The following is a 17,047-nucleotide window of genomic DNA, read 5'->3' on the forward strand; positions in this document are numbered from 1 at the left end:
TTTGTGGCAGGGTGGATGTGGACAGCTGACATGTAAACTTTCAGCCCAGTGGTGAAATGTAAAATTTGTTACTACCGGTTCTGTGGGCGTGGCTTGGTGGTGGGTAATGTGACTGGGTGGGTGTGGCCAACTTTTTTTTTTTTTACTTTTTTAAAGCATTTTTTTACAACCTATTCCGCCGAATAGGTTGTAAAAAAAATGCTTCTAAAAGTAAAAAAAAAGGCTCTGACAATCACAGCTATGCCTTGCGATCATCAGAGCCTTTTTTTTAACCTTTTAAAAGCATTTTTTTTTACAATCTATTCGGCCGAATAGGTTGTAAAAAATGCTTTTAAAAGGTTAAAAAAAGGCTCTGACGATCACAGCTGTGGCGCACGATCGTCAGAGCCTTTTTTTTACTTTTAAAAGCAGGAAATAACGACACCTGGGTGGGTGGGCGGAGCCTCACGCCACCATTGCTACTGGTTTTCCCAACCACCTGCCACAATCGCTACCGGATCACTCGATCCGGTCCGAACCGGGAGCATTTCACCCCTGCTTCAGCCACCATATTGTCATGAAGACACAGGAGACCCACCTATTGTGAGCTTCCACTGCTGAGGGGAGACTTAGATCTGGTCTGTCCTAGTCTATTCCATCATCTTAACAACTATACCAAATAAAAACTCAGCTGTCTATAACCTTAATCCAAATGGTTTGCATTTTTTCTCTTCTTCTAATAATGGTGATGACAGAAGATGTAAATTAGCGTAATGTACAGTACACTGGCTGGAAGAATGCCTTCCAACCTGTGCTTGGAAATAACAGTTAAAAGACCAGGAAGAGCCAAGTTCAATGCCTGCCAAATCACGATCACTGACTTAAAATACATGGTCCAAACTCTAGGATTTTCAATGAGTATTTTAATTATTTTTTTCTCCTTTGAAAGCAATGGTCTGCTTCTGCTTTCCTGATCGGACTTACCTTTCCTACTGTTAAAATTTCTGATTTGCTAAGATAGCCTTAAACAGATCCAAAACAAATGTAAGCTATTTCTACTCCATAAGTCTATTCTGGTCAATGGTACTTGATAATTAAACCATCATCCTGTGCTTTTTGGTTTGTTTTGCATCAGGTTAATAAAACCGAAAGGGACACAGTGGCTCAGACGCTGAGTTTGTCAATCAGAAGGTTGGCAGTCCAGCGGTTCGAATCCCTAGTGCCGCGTAATGGGGTGAGCTCCCGTTACTTGTCCCAGCTTCTGCCAACCTAGCAGTTTGAAAGCATGTAAAAAATGCAAGTAGAAAAATAGGGACCATCTTTGGTGGGAAGGTAACAGTGCTCCATGTGCCTTTGGCGTTTAGAGCCGGAAATGACTAGCACGCATGTGCGGGGGAACTTTTACCTTTATCTTAATAAAACCGAACTAGAAAATATGGCGCTGAGAAATGGGGGGGGGGGGGGAGTATTATTTAAATCCTTGGATTTTGTATTTTTCTTACCATTGGATTTTTTTTTATTGAAAAAGTTTTTCAAATACAAATTTTTCCCCCTTTCCCCCCCCCTTCCTCCCTAACCCCCCCCTCGCCCTCCCCTCCCCCTGTGGCTTCTTCAGGATACAACCCAAATTCATAACAGATTATATAATACTTTACCATCCCCTTGCTCCATCCCCCATATGCTGACCCTTTCTTTCTAATAATATTATTATATCCCCCTTATACTATACATTTCAAAATAACATTCTACTATAACATTATATAATAACTCCTAATTTAGCATAGTAATATTATTATATCCCCCAATTTAACAATTTCTACTCATGATCTACTCTTTTACTCCTCCCCCATACATATATCTCTTAAATCAAATCTTTTTTGTATATTAATATGACATTTCAAAGCAACCTTCCACTATAAAACTATATAATAAATCCTAATTTAACATTTATTCAACTCATAGTTTGCCCATTTCCTCCACCCCCATAGATATATCTCTTAACTCAAATTTTTTACATATATTCATATCTAAACATAATATCCCTTTTCTTCAACTAAACAATCAATAAGCTAACCTATCTCCACCCACTTTCCTACAGAACTACCATACATAATAATTCTTGATATCTTTATTCTTCTGCCCACACCACTAAGAAGTATTCCCTTATATAAATAAAATCCTCAAATGACTTTAAGCTTGTAATCCATATGATATCTTACCATTGGATTTTGATGGCTTCCTTTGGAAGATGGAAGAATCTCCTTCTGTATTAGCAGCTCTTGCTGGACTTGATATGCTGTGTTTCTGGGCAGCTTCATCTCTACTAAATCAGATAAGTATATAAATAAATCTTTCCCAATCAATGCTTTAAAACATTAAACAAAACTAGAAATTATAGTGTATTTTGTCATTTCCCTCTCGGCGTTAAATGGCAGTAATGTAGAAAACGGAATAAGAGAACCACTGTTCATTACAGTTCAAATTGCATGGCACTTGCAAAGGGTATGAAGAAAAGATACTCCATAAGAACAAATCTTTCTTTGCAGAGTTTGCAGAGAAAGGAGGCAAGGACAAATTTGTGCAAAAAGGGAGAGCACATTATTTTGTTTGCTAAATGGCCAAGGAATCATTTTATTCATTTAAAAAAAAAAAGAAAAATAGAAAAGAAAATCTGGAAAACCATGCACCGTGGTGCACGGTGCATGAGGATACAAGAAACTTAGTTATTGTGATTGTTGGCTGACCTGATGCTGCTTTCTAAGGAGACGGTGGATTCCCCAATCGTGGTTCGATACATGTTTGGTTCTTCAATATACGTATCATTGCAATTCAGAGACCGCTAAGAGAGAGAGAGAGAGAGGGAGAAAGAAAAAGGAAGAAATTAGCTGGAAAGCAAGGTTACTAAAAGTAGATTACCGGTAAATAGATTCTATTTTAAAAAAAGAGTTATGCGTACAGGTAGGTTGTGATTGGTGCGACTTTGAATAGTGCAATATTTGACTTAGGACAAATTATAAATTAATAGCAGGTTGTATTTAATGCAAGCCAAAATTCAATCAGTTGAGGGAAGTTCAAAAACGAAGAGGCTCATTTTAAAGAAATACAGCAAAATACAGGAGATAGCAGATACGCCTTGGATACGGGCTGATTCTGTTTTACTGGTATAGTAAAGGTAGTCCTCAACTTACAACAGTTCATTTAGTGACCGTTGGAAGTTACAACGGCACTGAAAAAGTGACTTATGACCATTTTTCACACTTATGACTGTTGCTGCATCCCCATGGTCATGTGATCACAATGCAGACACTTGGCAACTCATTCAAATTTATGATGGCGACAGTCTCCCAGGGTCACGTGATCCCCTTTTGCTTGGAATTCAAAATCCCAGAGAAATCAAGACCTTCTGAGTGCCTGGCAGGCCCATTCGAAGGCCACTGTTCTTAGTTGCAATTTCAATTAAAAATACCCGAGTCCCAAATCAAACAATTACAAAAGAGAATTCCAAGCCAACCCATTGCTAGGGAAATGCTTATGCAAAATGATTTCTCACAGTTAACAGAGTGGCTCTAGTTGTTGTGGAGTCATCTGGAAACGACTTCTTCCCAGTGAATGTATTCTTCAAATGCTTCCTCACTTCCTTGTTGAATATACAGTGGAAGAAAAAGATGAACAGGCCCTGGATTGTTACGAGAGAGGAGAAGAATAAAAAAATGTGTCATTCTTTCAGCAATGACAAACAAAGTTATTAGATGATGATTCTGTAAAGACATTCTATAAAGACGTTATGATGTAACCTGCATGCAAAGTGTGATCTTATTATAGGAAATGCACCTGCATTAAAGGAAAAACCTAGGCAAAACTAACTTAAAAAGAAGAAAAAAAAGGGAAACATGAAAAAGACTTAAAGAAAGATGTGGATGCAGTAGCATCTTTCTCATAGTGATCAGCTTTCAGTGGTCTGTGTTTTCTGACTCTGCAGTTAGTATGATAAAAGCAAGTTAATAATGACTTCTAGTCTATACTGGAAAGCTGAAAAAAAAAATAACCTAAAAGAAGATAATGGCAAACCAGTTCTGTACTTTTTCTAAGAAAACAACGCAGGCTTGTTTTGTTCATTAAAAATTGGGGAAGCATTAGAGCAAAAGCAGGCATCAAAACGATTCCTTCATTACTCTGAAACAGCTGTGCATTTCAAAGAAGGCAGCTCATTTACTGGAGGCTGCCTCGATAAAATGACCTACTTTACATGGAATCAAGTAAAATGAAAGTCATCTTGGTTTGCCATTTTCATTGTGAGGTCATCACCAGAGCCGTGGTGGCGCAGTGGTTAGAATGCAGTGGTAGACTGCAGGCTACTTCTGCTGACTGCCAGCTGCCAGCAATTCGGCAGTTCAGCTCTTACAGGCTCAAGGTTGACTCAGCCTTCCATCCTCCTTTGAGGTTGGTAAAAATGAGGATTACCCCCAACAACCCCATATTGTCCCCAACAACCCAGATTGTTGGGGGCAATATGCTGACTCTGTAAACTGCTTAGAGAGGGCCTATAAAGCACTGTGAAGTCTAAGTGCTATTGCTATCTTTAAAAAAAAGTGCAAATAAATTATCAAGGCCCTTGAAACAGATCAAAAAGCTTGCCATTAAGACCAAATGATATCACCTACCTGTAAGCAGCTAAAGATAGCAAACAAGTAGTGAAAGGTCATTATGCCACTATTTACTGCCATCAGACCCAGTAACCAAGTTGCACTGACCAACAGGAGGAGCAGGAAGGCAGTCCTCAGTACAGCGCTAGATAAAAAGCATAATTAAGACAATTGTTTTAAGGCATCAAATATAGCTGCCTCCTGTGCAGACTTCTATTTCCAATCCATCCTGCGAAGCAAAGCATTCTGGAAGATCCCTAACTAAAATGAGAAACAAAAAAGTTTTCACTCTACTCAGTGACGCTGTCAAAATAGGGTTTTTTTTGGCATATAAACAGAGGTGGTATTCAGCCGGTTCGGACTGATTCACTCGAACCGGTAGCGGAAACTGCAGGTGGGCCTGTCCACCCGCCATGGCACTATACCGTTGTATTTAGGCACATTTTGAAGCCGCGTGCATGCATGCAAGCCGCACATATGAGCACAGCGCATGCATGGAAGGCCACACACATGCATGGAGGTGGCGTGTGCGTGCGCGCTCACATTTGTGAACCAGTAGGGAATTTAAGTGAATACCACCCCTGCACATAAACCTTGTCCAGCCTTGTCCAAACAAATGTCAGTAACTGAACCGTGACTTCTAAATCAGTGGCCCCCAAACCTTTGGGCACCAGGGACCAGTTCCGTGGAGAGAGTTTTTTTCCATGGACCAGAGAGGGTACAGTTTTGTGTGCTGCCTGCATCCCATGGATAGGGCTTCGCTAGTTTGCTCAGCCCGGTTTCTGGCATGCTGTGGCCGGGTGCTAGTCCATGGACCAGGGGTTGGGGACCCCTGGTCTAAATAATAATTTCTTAAGCAGCTATAAGTACCAGCTCTTCCTAACAGTGCTGATTATATCACTTGGAAACAGGGTTTTTCCTTATCAGGCTGCATGAATCTACTATCCCAAATCCATTCCCATGCTGTATTTCTCCCGATATAACACGGACAGCAATATGTACTATATAAGGCTGTGATGGCGAACCTATGGCACGCATGCCACAGATGGCACGCGGAGCCATATTGGTGGGCACATGAGTGTTGCCCAAGGTCAGCTCCAGTGTGCATGTGCATGCCATCCAGCTGATTTTCGGGCCTTCCAGGGCCAACTGGAAGTTGGAAAACATGCTGTTTCCGGCCTCCAGAGGGCCTGGTGGGTGGGCGGTAGGGAAGGCCCATTTTTCACTCTCCCCAGGCTCCAGAGGCTTTCTAGGAGCCTGGGGAGGGCAAAAATGGCCTTCCCACCCATCCACCCCCGGAGGCCCTCCAGAGGCCAGAAACGGTCCGTTTGCCGACTTCTGGTGGGACCGGGAAGTTCTGGGGCGCATGCATGGGGGGGGGGCACATTGAATTATGGGTGTGGGCACGCGCGCACGCTCCCCCTGCTTTTGGCACATGGCAGCAAAAAGGTTAGCCATCACTGATATAAGGCACTAGGCTTGAGCAAAGCATTGGAAAGAACACTTCATACCATCCCTTCTTGAATCTATGAGGCAGACCTATTAAGATTTGGACCTCTTGTTTTTGAAATTGACTGTGTATACATGTGCAGGCAAATATACTTCCAGTGTGTTCCAGTGTGCACATACATGAAGAGACAACCTGCAAAAACTTCTGAAGTAACCATGACTCTTTTGGGGGACATGCTTTGTTCTCCATATTTTGAGGGATTCATTGCAAAGCAATGCCTTAAATGCTCTTCACAGACATACTGAGCACATCAGCCCTGCCTGTCTGAATGGATGAATTCAGAGACTTGCAATAATCTTTCAAGGACAAAGTAAGTTCCCTCCTTTGACTTCTTACTGCATCATAAGATAACAGCAGTATGTTAGCTAAAAGAAGAGAATGGTGGAATAACCTTTGTTGTATGGTACCACTAACTATTTCTCCACCTATTGGTGTATATTGAGAAAGGGGGTATAGCAGTATGATAAAGAGTCTCGCCTTGGGTTTGGAAAGTCCCAGATTCAATCTCTGGAAAGTCCAGACAGGACTAGGAAAACTTCTGCTGGAAAGCTGGAGTTGGTCCAATGGTGAAATCCAGCTGGATCTATCTGGCTCGCGCGAACCGGTAGGGCCGGAGATGGTAGGCTCTGCCTACCCACCGGGACGTCATTACGTCCCGTTTTTGACCCTCTGCGCATGCGCAGAAGGCTTTGCACATGCGCAGAAGAGGCGTGCACGCTCACATTTCCGAACCGGTAGCGAAGGTAAGTGCATTTCACCGCTGAGTTGGTCCATATGGACTCAGTACAATGGAAAGTAAAATGGAACTCAGCAGAAGGCAGCTTCTATGTATAGTATCTGAGGACGTATCTTAAATTGACTAAAATTGGCACGACCTTCAGAATAAATGAGAAAGGGATATATTGATGCCAACTGTCAGAAAGAAGACTTAGAATAACAGCCAAAGAGTTACATGCGTGTGTGTTGGTATCTTTATCCAACAGAATCTGTCTGTTCCTTCAGCTCCAAAATCCTATAAGAATCGACAAAATAACCCACAGGAGGGAGTCCAGGTCTAAAGAAAATCCTTAATCTTTATATCTTTCATAGATCTGTTTTACCAAGCAGTTCACTAAAACTATGCAAAATGCTATTTTATGAATAAAAAAACAAAACAAAAATAAATAAAATAATGAAAAACTGGAATGTAGAAATGAGATGTGAAGGAAGTAATGTAAATGAGATTAAATGGCACACAAATAGAGCTTCTCCAGTCTTGATACCAGAGGTGGCTGTCCTCAGGTTCTGACCAGTTCTGGAGAACTGGTAGCGGAAATTTTGAATAGTTCGGAGAACCGGTAGTAAAAATTATGACTGGCCCCGCCCCCATCTATTCTCTGACTCCCAAGTTGATCGGGAGGAAATGGAGATTTCACAGTATCCTTCCCTTGCCACGCCCACCAAGCCATGCCACGCCTGCCAAGCCACACCCACAGAACCGGTAATAAAAAATTTTGAAACCCACCACTGCTTGATACAATCTTCTTAAGTATCTATAGAGATTCTTAATCATTTAGGTCATGGTTGTCCCAAAGGTGTTTTTTCAAGAGGCAACTGGACTTTCTTGGATCGGAAGCGAAACGTCTTCGAAGAAAAATCAGAAAGTTCAGTTGCCTCTTGAAAAAGCACCTTTGGGACATCTTCTTAAGTCTCAGTAAACTGCTAAGAATTATTGTTTTAACAAATATGTCACATTATCTCTGCTCAAAATCGCTTCCTTTCTATCCAGTTATAAACTTACATGACACCAGTTTTCTCCAGTGAACGCTGCCTTCGTTTGCATGATGCTTTCACGGCTAAGATGAAGATCACAATGTTGATCTTGAAGGGAAAAATACACAAAGATCAGACACAATTTCTATTTTATAAATATACTGTGTATCTGTGGGGGCATGAGCAAAAAAAAAAAAATTACACTTCTGGGAATCTTTTCGTATTTATATTTGTAAATTCTATTTTTCCTCCACAGAGTTCTAAATAGCTCACATAAACTAACAATAAAAGCATCAGCATAGAAGACAGAAATATAAAACCCCCAAAGAGGAACAGAATAATATAACAGCAACAAACAGAATGTGTAAAGTATTTAAGAAGCAAGAAAAACTATACATGGAAAGCTCTCTGAAAATGTAAGGAATGGGATGGAAGTTGTTAGGAAGGCAAATGAGAAAGACTATACTGATAATGAGCTAAAGAATTATGCAGTACTAAAGTAAGTTTATGGATACCCAATGTAAGAGATTGGTATTGACCATTAAAGCCTTAAATAGTTGAGGGTCTAACTCAGGGGTGAAATCCAGCAGGTTCTGACAGGTTCTGGAGAACCGGTAGTGGAAATTTTGAATAGTTCAGCGAACCGGCAAATACCACCTCTGGCTGGTCCCAGAGTGGGGTGGGAAAGGAGATTTTGCAATATCCTTTCCCCGGGAGTGGGGAGGGAATGGGGATTTTGCAGTGTCCTTCCCCTGCCACACCCACCAAGCTACACCACGCCCACCAAGCCACGCCCACAGAACCAGTAGTAAAAAAAATTGGATTTCACCACTGGTCTAACTATCTGTAGGGCCAGCCTCTTGTTGCAATCCTAAATAAAATTTAGAGGTGAGAGACCCTTTTGAAGACACCCCCACCATCAAAATACAGAATAACACAGATGGAAGGGACCTTGGAGGTCTTGTAGTCCAAGCTGCTCAAGCAGGAGACCCTATACTATTTCAGACAAATGCCTGTCCAATCTCTTCTTAAAAAACTCCAGTGATAGAGCATCCATGTGTTTCTTCCATCAGGTTTTTAATTGGTAGTGAAAAATGTTATCACTTTTATTGTTAAAAGTAATATGAGGCTTTAACTTTTTATAGTTCTCTTTTTAAAGTTTGAGTACTCACCAGAGTACAAAGATGGGTATAAATCAAATAAAAAAGAAACAAGTATAACCATCTTGTTTTAAGACATTTATATACAGCTCATCCAGCATTTATGAGTTTTTGGAGAGAATTCATTAGTTATAACTATAGGGAAAACTTTTTTTTAACTCAATACTTTTTAAACTTCAAAAGCTCACAGTTTTTAAAAGTTCTGATTTCAGTGAGACAAGGGGAAAATAAAATTCAAAAGGAGGGTGTGTATCTCTTAAATATGTCAAAATATTTATTAGAATTTTATACAGACAAATTTGGCCATATTACAATTTTAAGGAGTGTATAACCTTCAGGTTTCACTTTATTTAAAATCACATTTGTATTCTTGTCGGTAAAAGAAATGCACATAATTCAACTCAGGAAGAGCTGTCTTTTAACAAACAATAGTAATGTTTGGGGAAATAAAAGGAAATTTGCCATTAATCACATTGCTCCTGGGAAGGTGGATGGACTCAGTTATAGTACCAATAAGAACACATTAGAAAACCTGAAAGACCAGATTAGGGATAGATCTTCTTGAAGAAAATCTATCTATGGGGCTACTGAGAGTTGAAAACTACTCGATGGCATATAATCAATCAATCACTTAAACAAATCACCATTGAGATATTTTATAATTTTAAACAGCTGTTAGATATAAATTCTTATTTATATTTTGTATATGAATCTAAAGGGAAGGCTTCCTCACATTCACTTAGTTGTTCATTCTCTCTATGCTGTCAGTTACCTTGTTCTATTACAGGGCTATACCAGTGGTGGGTGCCCCCCCCCCCGGTTTGGACCGGTTTGCAAAAACCAATAGTAAAACCAGCGGGAGGCTCCGCCCACTGACCTGGACGTCATCATAGGTGATCTGCACATGTGCAGAAGCTTCTGCGCATGCGCAGAAGAGTGCATGCATGTGAGCAAAGCGAGCACACACGCACGGGCGCGATGCAAACCGGTAGTAAAGGTAAGTAGAACCCACCCCTGGCCTATACCATTGCAAAATCAACAATACTTACAGCCACAACTATTACAATTGGACCAGCAAAACTCCAAATCAGGGTGTCATAAACAGAGAGCCAGCAAAAATCTTGGTTCCCATATCCCTGAGGATCTAAACCAACAGCAAGACCTGCATTGCAATACAAAAGACAGACAGAAACTCAATGTATGGAGTCCTTTGAAGCATTAATTCAGGCCAAGAAATATTTTTTAAAAAATTATCTAAGAAGAGCAAGAGGATTCCCTGTTTTTGTTGGTTTTTTTGAGAGAAGCTGTCTAAATCTTATGCTATATGTTTTGTCATGGAACTGTTCATCTTTGTAAAAAAAACCCTGTATTTTCAACGTATTTGTGGGAAATAACCATCCCCATTCTTAGTTGTTTTTGTTGTTGAAAATGTGATTTACAAAACAACCTTGGTATTATAGTATGAAAATTGGTGGGGAGAAATCTCTCTCCTTCTCACATGTTAGGACTGCTTTTCTAGCATGTCCGCTACAAAAAGAACAATTTTCAAGAGGATTAATAGTCCTTCTCTCAATATCATGCCTGAGGCACATAACTTGTATCTCACTCCATGCCATGCTGAGGTAAAGGTAAAGGTTCCCCTCGCACATATGTGCTAGTCATTCCCGACCCGAAGAGCCAGCGCTGTCCAAAGACGTCTCCGTGGTTATGTGGCCGGCATGACTAAATGCCAAAGGCGCACGGAACGCTGTTACCTTCCCACCAAAGGTGGTCCCTATTTTTCTACTTGCATTTTTTACAAGTGCTCGGTTGGCAGAAGCTGGGACAAGTAACGGGAGCAGACCCCGTTACATGGCACTAGGGATTCAAACTGCTGAACTGCCAACCTTTTGATCGACAAGCTCAACATCTTAGCCACTGAGCCACCGCGTCCCCAGAACACACAGCCATGCTATGCCATGCCATAATGCTTCATGTTATTTTTTAGTATATATTCTGTTTCTCACTATTAAACATTATTCAAACAAACATATAGAGTGAGGCATTCCAATTCCTAAGCAAACGATTATAATCCTTTTTTAATATGCAGATGTTCTGGAGGTGAAAAGTTGATAAGTTCATGTTCAGCTAACTTTCAACTATAGTTTCAAGAAAAAAGACTTCTTCATGGCATACTGTACGATGACTGCTATTTCTCACTACATAAAATATGATGAAGAACCCTTCATTCTTTCTCTACACAGAGTGTAATAGAAGGAATACTTCTGTACAACATAAGTGGATGAAAATACAACAGATGTTTGGCTACAATCAAGGAAGCATCGATTGCATTTTTTGCTTTCACTTTTTAAATTTAGCAAGTCTCATTAAGCTGGGATCAAAATAATGACTATATGGGCAAATGCTCACCATCACATAGTTTTTCCAAAGTTAGTTGAGTAATCTCTTTGATCCAGGGGTGAAATGCTCCCGGTTCGGACCAATTTGGCCCAACAGTGATGGCGGCTGGTGGTTCGGAGAACCGGTAGCGATGGCGGTGCGAGGCTCCGCCCACCCACCCGGTCATCATTACTTCCTGGTTTTAACCAGGAAGCAACCTGTTTTTTATCCTCTGTGCATACGCAGAGGATCTTGCGCGCACGTGACATGTGCAGTGTGTGCTCTTCTGAACCGGTTGGGAAGGTAAGTAGGTTTCACCCCTGCTTTGATCCTCTCCATCTACTGTTATCTCCAGTTTTCCCTCCTACTTTCTTCAACCTTGGCAAGCATAACTATTTTTTCTAGAACAGCATCTTCTCACATCCATTCCTCAAGTCTGTGAGTTTCTATTTGCTGTACATCATTTCAGCCAGTATTTATTTAGTCCAGGAGTGATGGAATGGTCCCACTTACAATCCACTCTATTCTTTAATAACGTTTATAAGATAGCCTTGATTATTAGGCTGCTAATATTTAAGACTGGAGAAATTGAGTTTCTGATGCAAACATCAGGGCAAAAAAGTTATGATCCTTCAGATGTTACTTGAATCATTCACAGCCGTATCATCATGTCACTTCCAAAAGTATTATTACTTACCAGCTGGTAACAATTGGAATATAGAACTGTGATGGAAAATACTTTGGATCTGGTACTGAATATATTTTCATTCATTTGAGACACTATTTATTCAGAATAGCTTTGGATCATCACGTTTAAATATTTTCCCATTCAAATATTTTAAAGTCACTACGTTTAACTTCTAGTTTAATATACATTTGATGGTAATGGTGTTTTTGGTTTTTTTTTTGCTGCCAAAAATAAGCAGCATTTAAAACCAGTATGCTTTTCTCTAGGTAGTATTTTCACAACTTCAAGTAGAAATCTTTGATATGTCTGCCTGTATTTTGCTCAGAATATATAAAACTTTCCCCAATTTTCAGTTACCCAAGAATTCCTGGGAGGAAGTTATGGCAGTCATAAGAATAAACCTAAGTTCATAGGGCAAGAATGCCCCTTTCTTACCTGTTATAATGGCAGGAATCCCCCAACCCATAACGTAATAGAACCTCATGTGCCCAAAATTGATGTTTCTCACTTCAGTCAGCATGCGGTAGATATGAAGCTGCTCAACAAACATCCAAGCAAACGTGCTCATGTAGAAGTAGTGCAAAAGAATGGCTATTACGGTGCACACAAACTAGAAAAAAAAAAAAGAATCCAGATACATTAGAACTGCCTCTACTAAGTCACCATTCTTTTTTAGCACAACTATTAATGTTTGGTTGTATGTAAGAGAACTTTCATAAGGGCTGCATTCTAAATTTACTGTTTTATGCATGACAGCCAATCTTTTTTCCCCCTGACTATCTTCTGTAATACTAAGTCATTCTACACTAGATCAAATGTGAATGTGGTCCAGCATCTCATTTTAAACATGTCTAGTCAGATGTTTCTGAGTCTCCAAAGAAAAGTTAGGAGAGTCATCATCTTATGTTGTTGTTATCCAGAAACATATTTTCCAGGGGTAAAATCTACTTAACTTCCTTACCAGTTTGGAAGTGCATGTGCCGCGCGCACACACTCCCTTCGCTCACGCGTGAGTCACATGCACGCGCAGACCCTCTGCACATGTGCAAAACCTTCTGCGCATGCACAGAGGGTAAAAAACACATTCCTGGTTTTAACCAGGAAGTAACGACACCTGGGCGGGTGGGCGGAGCCTTGCTCTGAACCACCCACCACGATCACTACTGGATTGCCCGATCCGGTCCAAACCGGGAGCATTTCACCCCTGATATTTTCCCTTAATTTATAGCAACCTATAGTCATCTGTACATTCATAATTTTGGAAAGCTAAGATCTCTAAGAATTTCCCAGAAAAACAAAAAACAAGAACAATCCCACACCAGGGGTGAAATGCTGCTGGCTCTATCCAGCTCGCGGGAGCCAGTAGTGCAGGCGGTGGGCAGTTTGGCGAACTGGTAGTGCCGGTGGCGGGAGGCTCCACCCTCCCAAACCAGGATGTCGTCACGTCTTGGCTTTGGGCATGCACAGATGATGGCACATGCACAGACGATGATGCACACGTGAGCGAAGCATGCACACGCGTGTGGTGCGTTCACATCAGCGAGCCGATAGGAAAGGTAAGTACATTTCACCCCTGCCCAAAACCCCTTTAGGAACTCCTGGGGCAACATGTGATCAGTCTTAACCATGATGCATTAAAGCAACCTAATGTCAAACAAGACAATAAAACTAACTTGTACAGGTAGTTCTCAACCTACATTCATTTAGTGACCGTTCAAAGTTACAACCACACTGGAAAAAGTTACGACTATTTTTCACACGTACGACCGTTGCGGCATCCCCATGGTCACGTGATTTACATTAGGATGCTTGACAACTGATTCACATTTATGACAGTTGCAGTGTCCCAAGGTCATGTGATCCCATTTTGCGACCTTCTGACAAGCAAAGTCAATGGGGAAACTAGATTCACTTAACAACCGTGTTACTAATTTAACAACGGCAGTGATTCATTTAACAACTGTGGCAAGAAAAGTAAAATGGGCCAAAACTCACTTAACAAGTTTTTCGCTTAACAACATACATTTTGGGCTCAATTGTGGTTGTAAATTGAGGACTACATGGATTGAAAAATCATGATTAAGATTAAGTGCAGTTTCAAGATTTTACCTGACCCTACACTGGTTAATAGGAAATGGAAATGGTAATTTTTGGTCTACTTATGGCCCCACAAGATCTGTTTTTGTATCAGAACACAGCTTCACACTCAGCGGTGAAATTCAGCCAGTTCTATCCAGGGGTGGGTTCTACTTACCTTTACTACCGGTTCGCAACGGGAATCTATCCGGATCACGTAATCCAGTAGCGGTGGGAGCTTTGCCCACCCGCCCGTCATCACATCCCATTTTTGACACTCTGTGCATGCGCAGAAGACTCTGTGTATATGTGGAGGAGGTGTGCACGCTCACGTTTGCGAACCGGTAGTGAAGGTAAGTGAATACCACCCCTACTCACGCTCCTATGTTAAATTACTAAAGAAGGATAATTTGTTCATTTAATCAAGACTTCAGGAACGAGCTGCTAGTTTTATACTCACAATTTAAAAACTTGGCAACTTTAAACCTCCCTGTAAAGTCTTTTACTTTCATAATTCTGAGTATTTATTTTGCGTGGGTCTTTGCATGGGTCATAATAATGCAAACTGGCTTATTTCAGATATGCAACAATGAAAATAGAGAATTTTGTCAATCAATCATTCAAGGGTGCCTGAAACCTCACCCAGTCATGTGATCCCTGCCTTGCAGAAATTAATAAAAGTGAAATGAAATGTCGAGTGTGTCAATTGTTTTCCTAAATTCTTGGACTTTTCATGCTCGTTCGTGTGTGACTGCTGAGATTATTCTTATTCTGCAAGGAAGGTTCGAAAACCGTCTGAAAGACATTCACAGCAGATCTCACTACAATGCAAGGAGTGGCCCTTTCTGTATGGTTTCCGGCTTGCTCAGGTAAAATGTTTTAAGAAATGGCTTAAAATGGGGCAGGGTATTTTTATTAATTAACTCATGATTATCTCTTGCTTTCAAGCTTATAAAAGACATACATTTCTGAACAAATGCTCTGAATTATTAAATGAACAATTTAATGGATTTGGTATGGGACAAATTTAAAAGGACATTAATTTGAAAAAAAATATTCTTATCACAAGCTCCTTAGAAGTGCAAAGGCTGCTAGTACAATCTAAAGAAGGAGAGCTAAAGAGTTAATACATTTTATTGAGATAAAGTCCTCAAAGTCCTCTCAGAATGGTTAAAAGATTTAACAGCAAGCCCAACTCAGTTCTTCACCACTACTCTACCTTCACCCAAGGTCCTGATCTACTCTACAAGTTATGTCGGCTGGCGACACCCAGGGAGAGGACCTTCTCTGTGGGAGCCCCAGCCCTGTGGAATGAACTGCCCCCGGAAATACGTAAGATCTCCGACCTCCGGGTGTTTCGCTGCGCACTGAAGACCCTGTTGTTCCGCCAGGCCGGGCTATCAACATAATAATTTTAAATTGGGGTATATTAAATTTTTGGGGTTTTAAACCGGCCAAATCTATTTAATTATTTTAATTTTTAATCATTGTTGTGTCTTGTGTTTTTAAATTGGCTGTACACCACCCTGAGTCCTTTGGGAGAAGGGCGGTATAGAAATAAAATTATTATTTATTGGTTAATCTTTAGTGAGATTCACAGCCTTTGAGGCTGGTTAATAGCTCAGCAGCTCGAGTCCTAACCAAGGACCTAGGAACTGTTAAGGTATCGTCGGAGGATGTAAGCTGTTCCGAGTAAGGTGGTTTTTTGTAGAGTCAAAATGTTCAAGTCCGGCAAATTTAGAATTTCTAAATAGCGGGGTAGCCCTTTGGGTATTGCTCCGAGGGCTCCAATTACAATCGGGACAACACACGATTTCTTTTTCCACAGTCGCTCAACTTCAATTTGTAAGTCCCGGTACTTTGTGATTTTTTCTTGCTGCTTATCTTCAATCCGTGCATCACCAGGTATTGCAATGTCAATGAACCATACTTTTTTCTTTTCAACTATTGTTATGTCAGGTGTGTTGTGGACCAAGTGCCTGTCAGTCTGAATCCTAAAGTCCCACAAGATCTTGAGTTTCTCATTCTCTAAAACTTTCTCAACCTGATGTTCCCAATGGTTTTTGCTGTACTCAAATCCAAACTTCTGGCACAATTTCCAGTGAATGATCTTAGCAACACGGTCATGGCGTTGTAGGTAGTCAGTTTGTGAAATTTTGCTGCACCCACTGATCAGGTGGTCAACTGTCAAATTATTATTATTATTATTATTATTATTATTATTATTATTATTACTACTACTACTACTACTACTACTACTACTACTACTACTACTCATTTTTTAAGTACAGCCCTGATATGCCTTGTAAAGCTTTGTGTGGCCTTTAAGCCATAGAAAGAAAATGCTTGTGCTCAGTTTTCTATCTGCCATGTGGGTATGGAGTGATACCCATCCCCATCTTAAACTTATGTTTTCAAAAGACAATTCCCAAGCCAACTATCATATGCATCAAGGGAAAATGTCGGTCCTCTGACTCTATCCTTCTTTTTGTTGATTTTTTCCCCCAAAAAATAATATTAAAAGCCTGAAAGGGAAAATGAGGTTGGGTTGATACAGCATTTACTATATCTTCTAATTTCTTTGGATCCTGCTTCTGGTGCAACAAGCCACATATCAGGGACGAGGCACTTGAGGAAAGTCAAGGGCTGTAGAGAATAAGGAACAAGGCCTTGACAGAGATTTGCAGGACCTGTTCCCTAGATCAAAGGGCGTGAAGTATTTTTAAATCCAGAAGAAGATAAAATTTGGAAGTGGATCAGGATGTGACCTCTCTAACTCACTAAACAAGGAGGAGGAGGAGGAAGAGATCCAACATAATCAGACTTCAAGATTGACATTATAGTTAACTCAATAAAAGTA

General features: G+C 40.6%; 1 protein-coding gene across 1 annotated transcript in view; it reads right to left on the reverse strand.

The window, feature by feature from the left end:
* The window catches only part of CELSR1 (cadherin EGF LAG seven-pass G-type receptor 1), a 182,383-nt gene that overhangs the window by 5,943 nt on the left and 159,393 nt on the right, over nucleotides 1–17,047 (reverse strand). Inside the window, exons 25-31 of the mRNA XM_070947154.1 lie at nucleotides 12,547–12,721; nucleotides 10,094–10,206; nucleotides 7,913–7,992; nucleotides 4,641–4,767; nucleotides 3,530–3,655; nucleotides 2,724–2,818; nucleotides 2,199–2,302 (exon numbers count right to left, since the gene is read on the reverse strand). Coding sequence (XP_070803255.1) covers nucleotides 2,199–2,302; nucleotides 2,724–2,818; nucleotides 3,530–3,655; nucleotides 4,641–4,767; nucleotides 7,913–7,992; nucleotides 10,094–10,206; nucleotides 12,547–12,721 — 820 coding nt within the window. The remainder of the gene's footprint in view (nucleotides 1–2,198; nucleotides 2,303–2,723; nucleotides 2,819–3,529; nucleotides 3,656–4,640; nucleotides 4,768–7,912; nucleotides 7,993–10,093; nucleotides 10,207–12,546; nucleotides 12,722–17,047) is intronic.

Source organism: Pituophis catenifer, unplaced genomic scaffold, assembly GCF_029215685.1.
Source record: "Pituophis catenifer annectens isolate HBS135680 unplaced genomic scaffold, rPitCat1.0.hap2 SCAF_7, whole genome shotgun sequence".
Classification (NCBI taxonomy): domain Eukaryota; kingdom Metazoa; phylum Chordata; class Lepidosauria; order Squamata; family Colubridae; genus Pituophis; species Pituophis catenifer.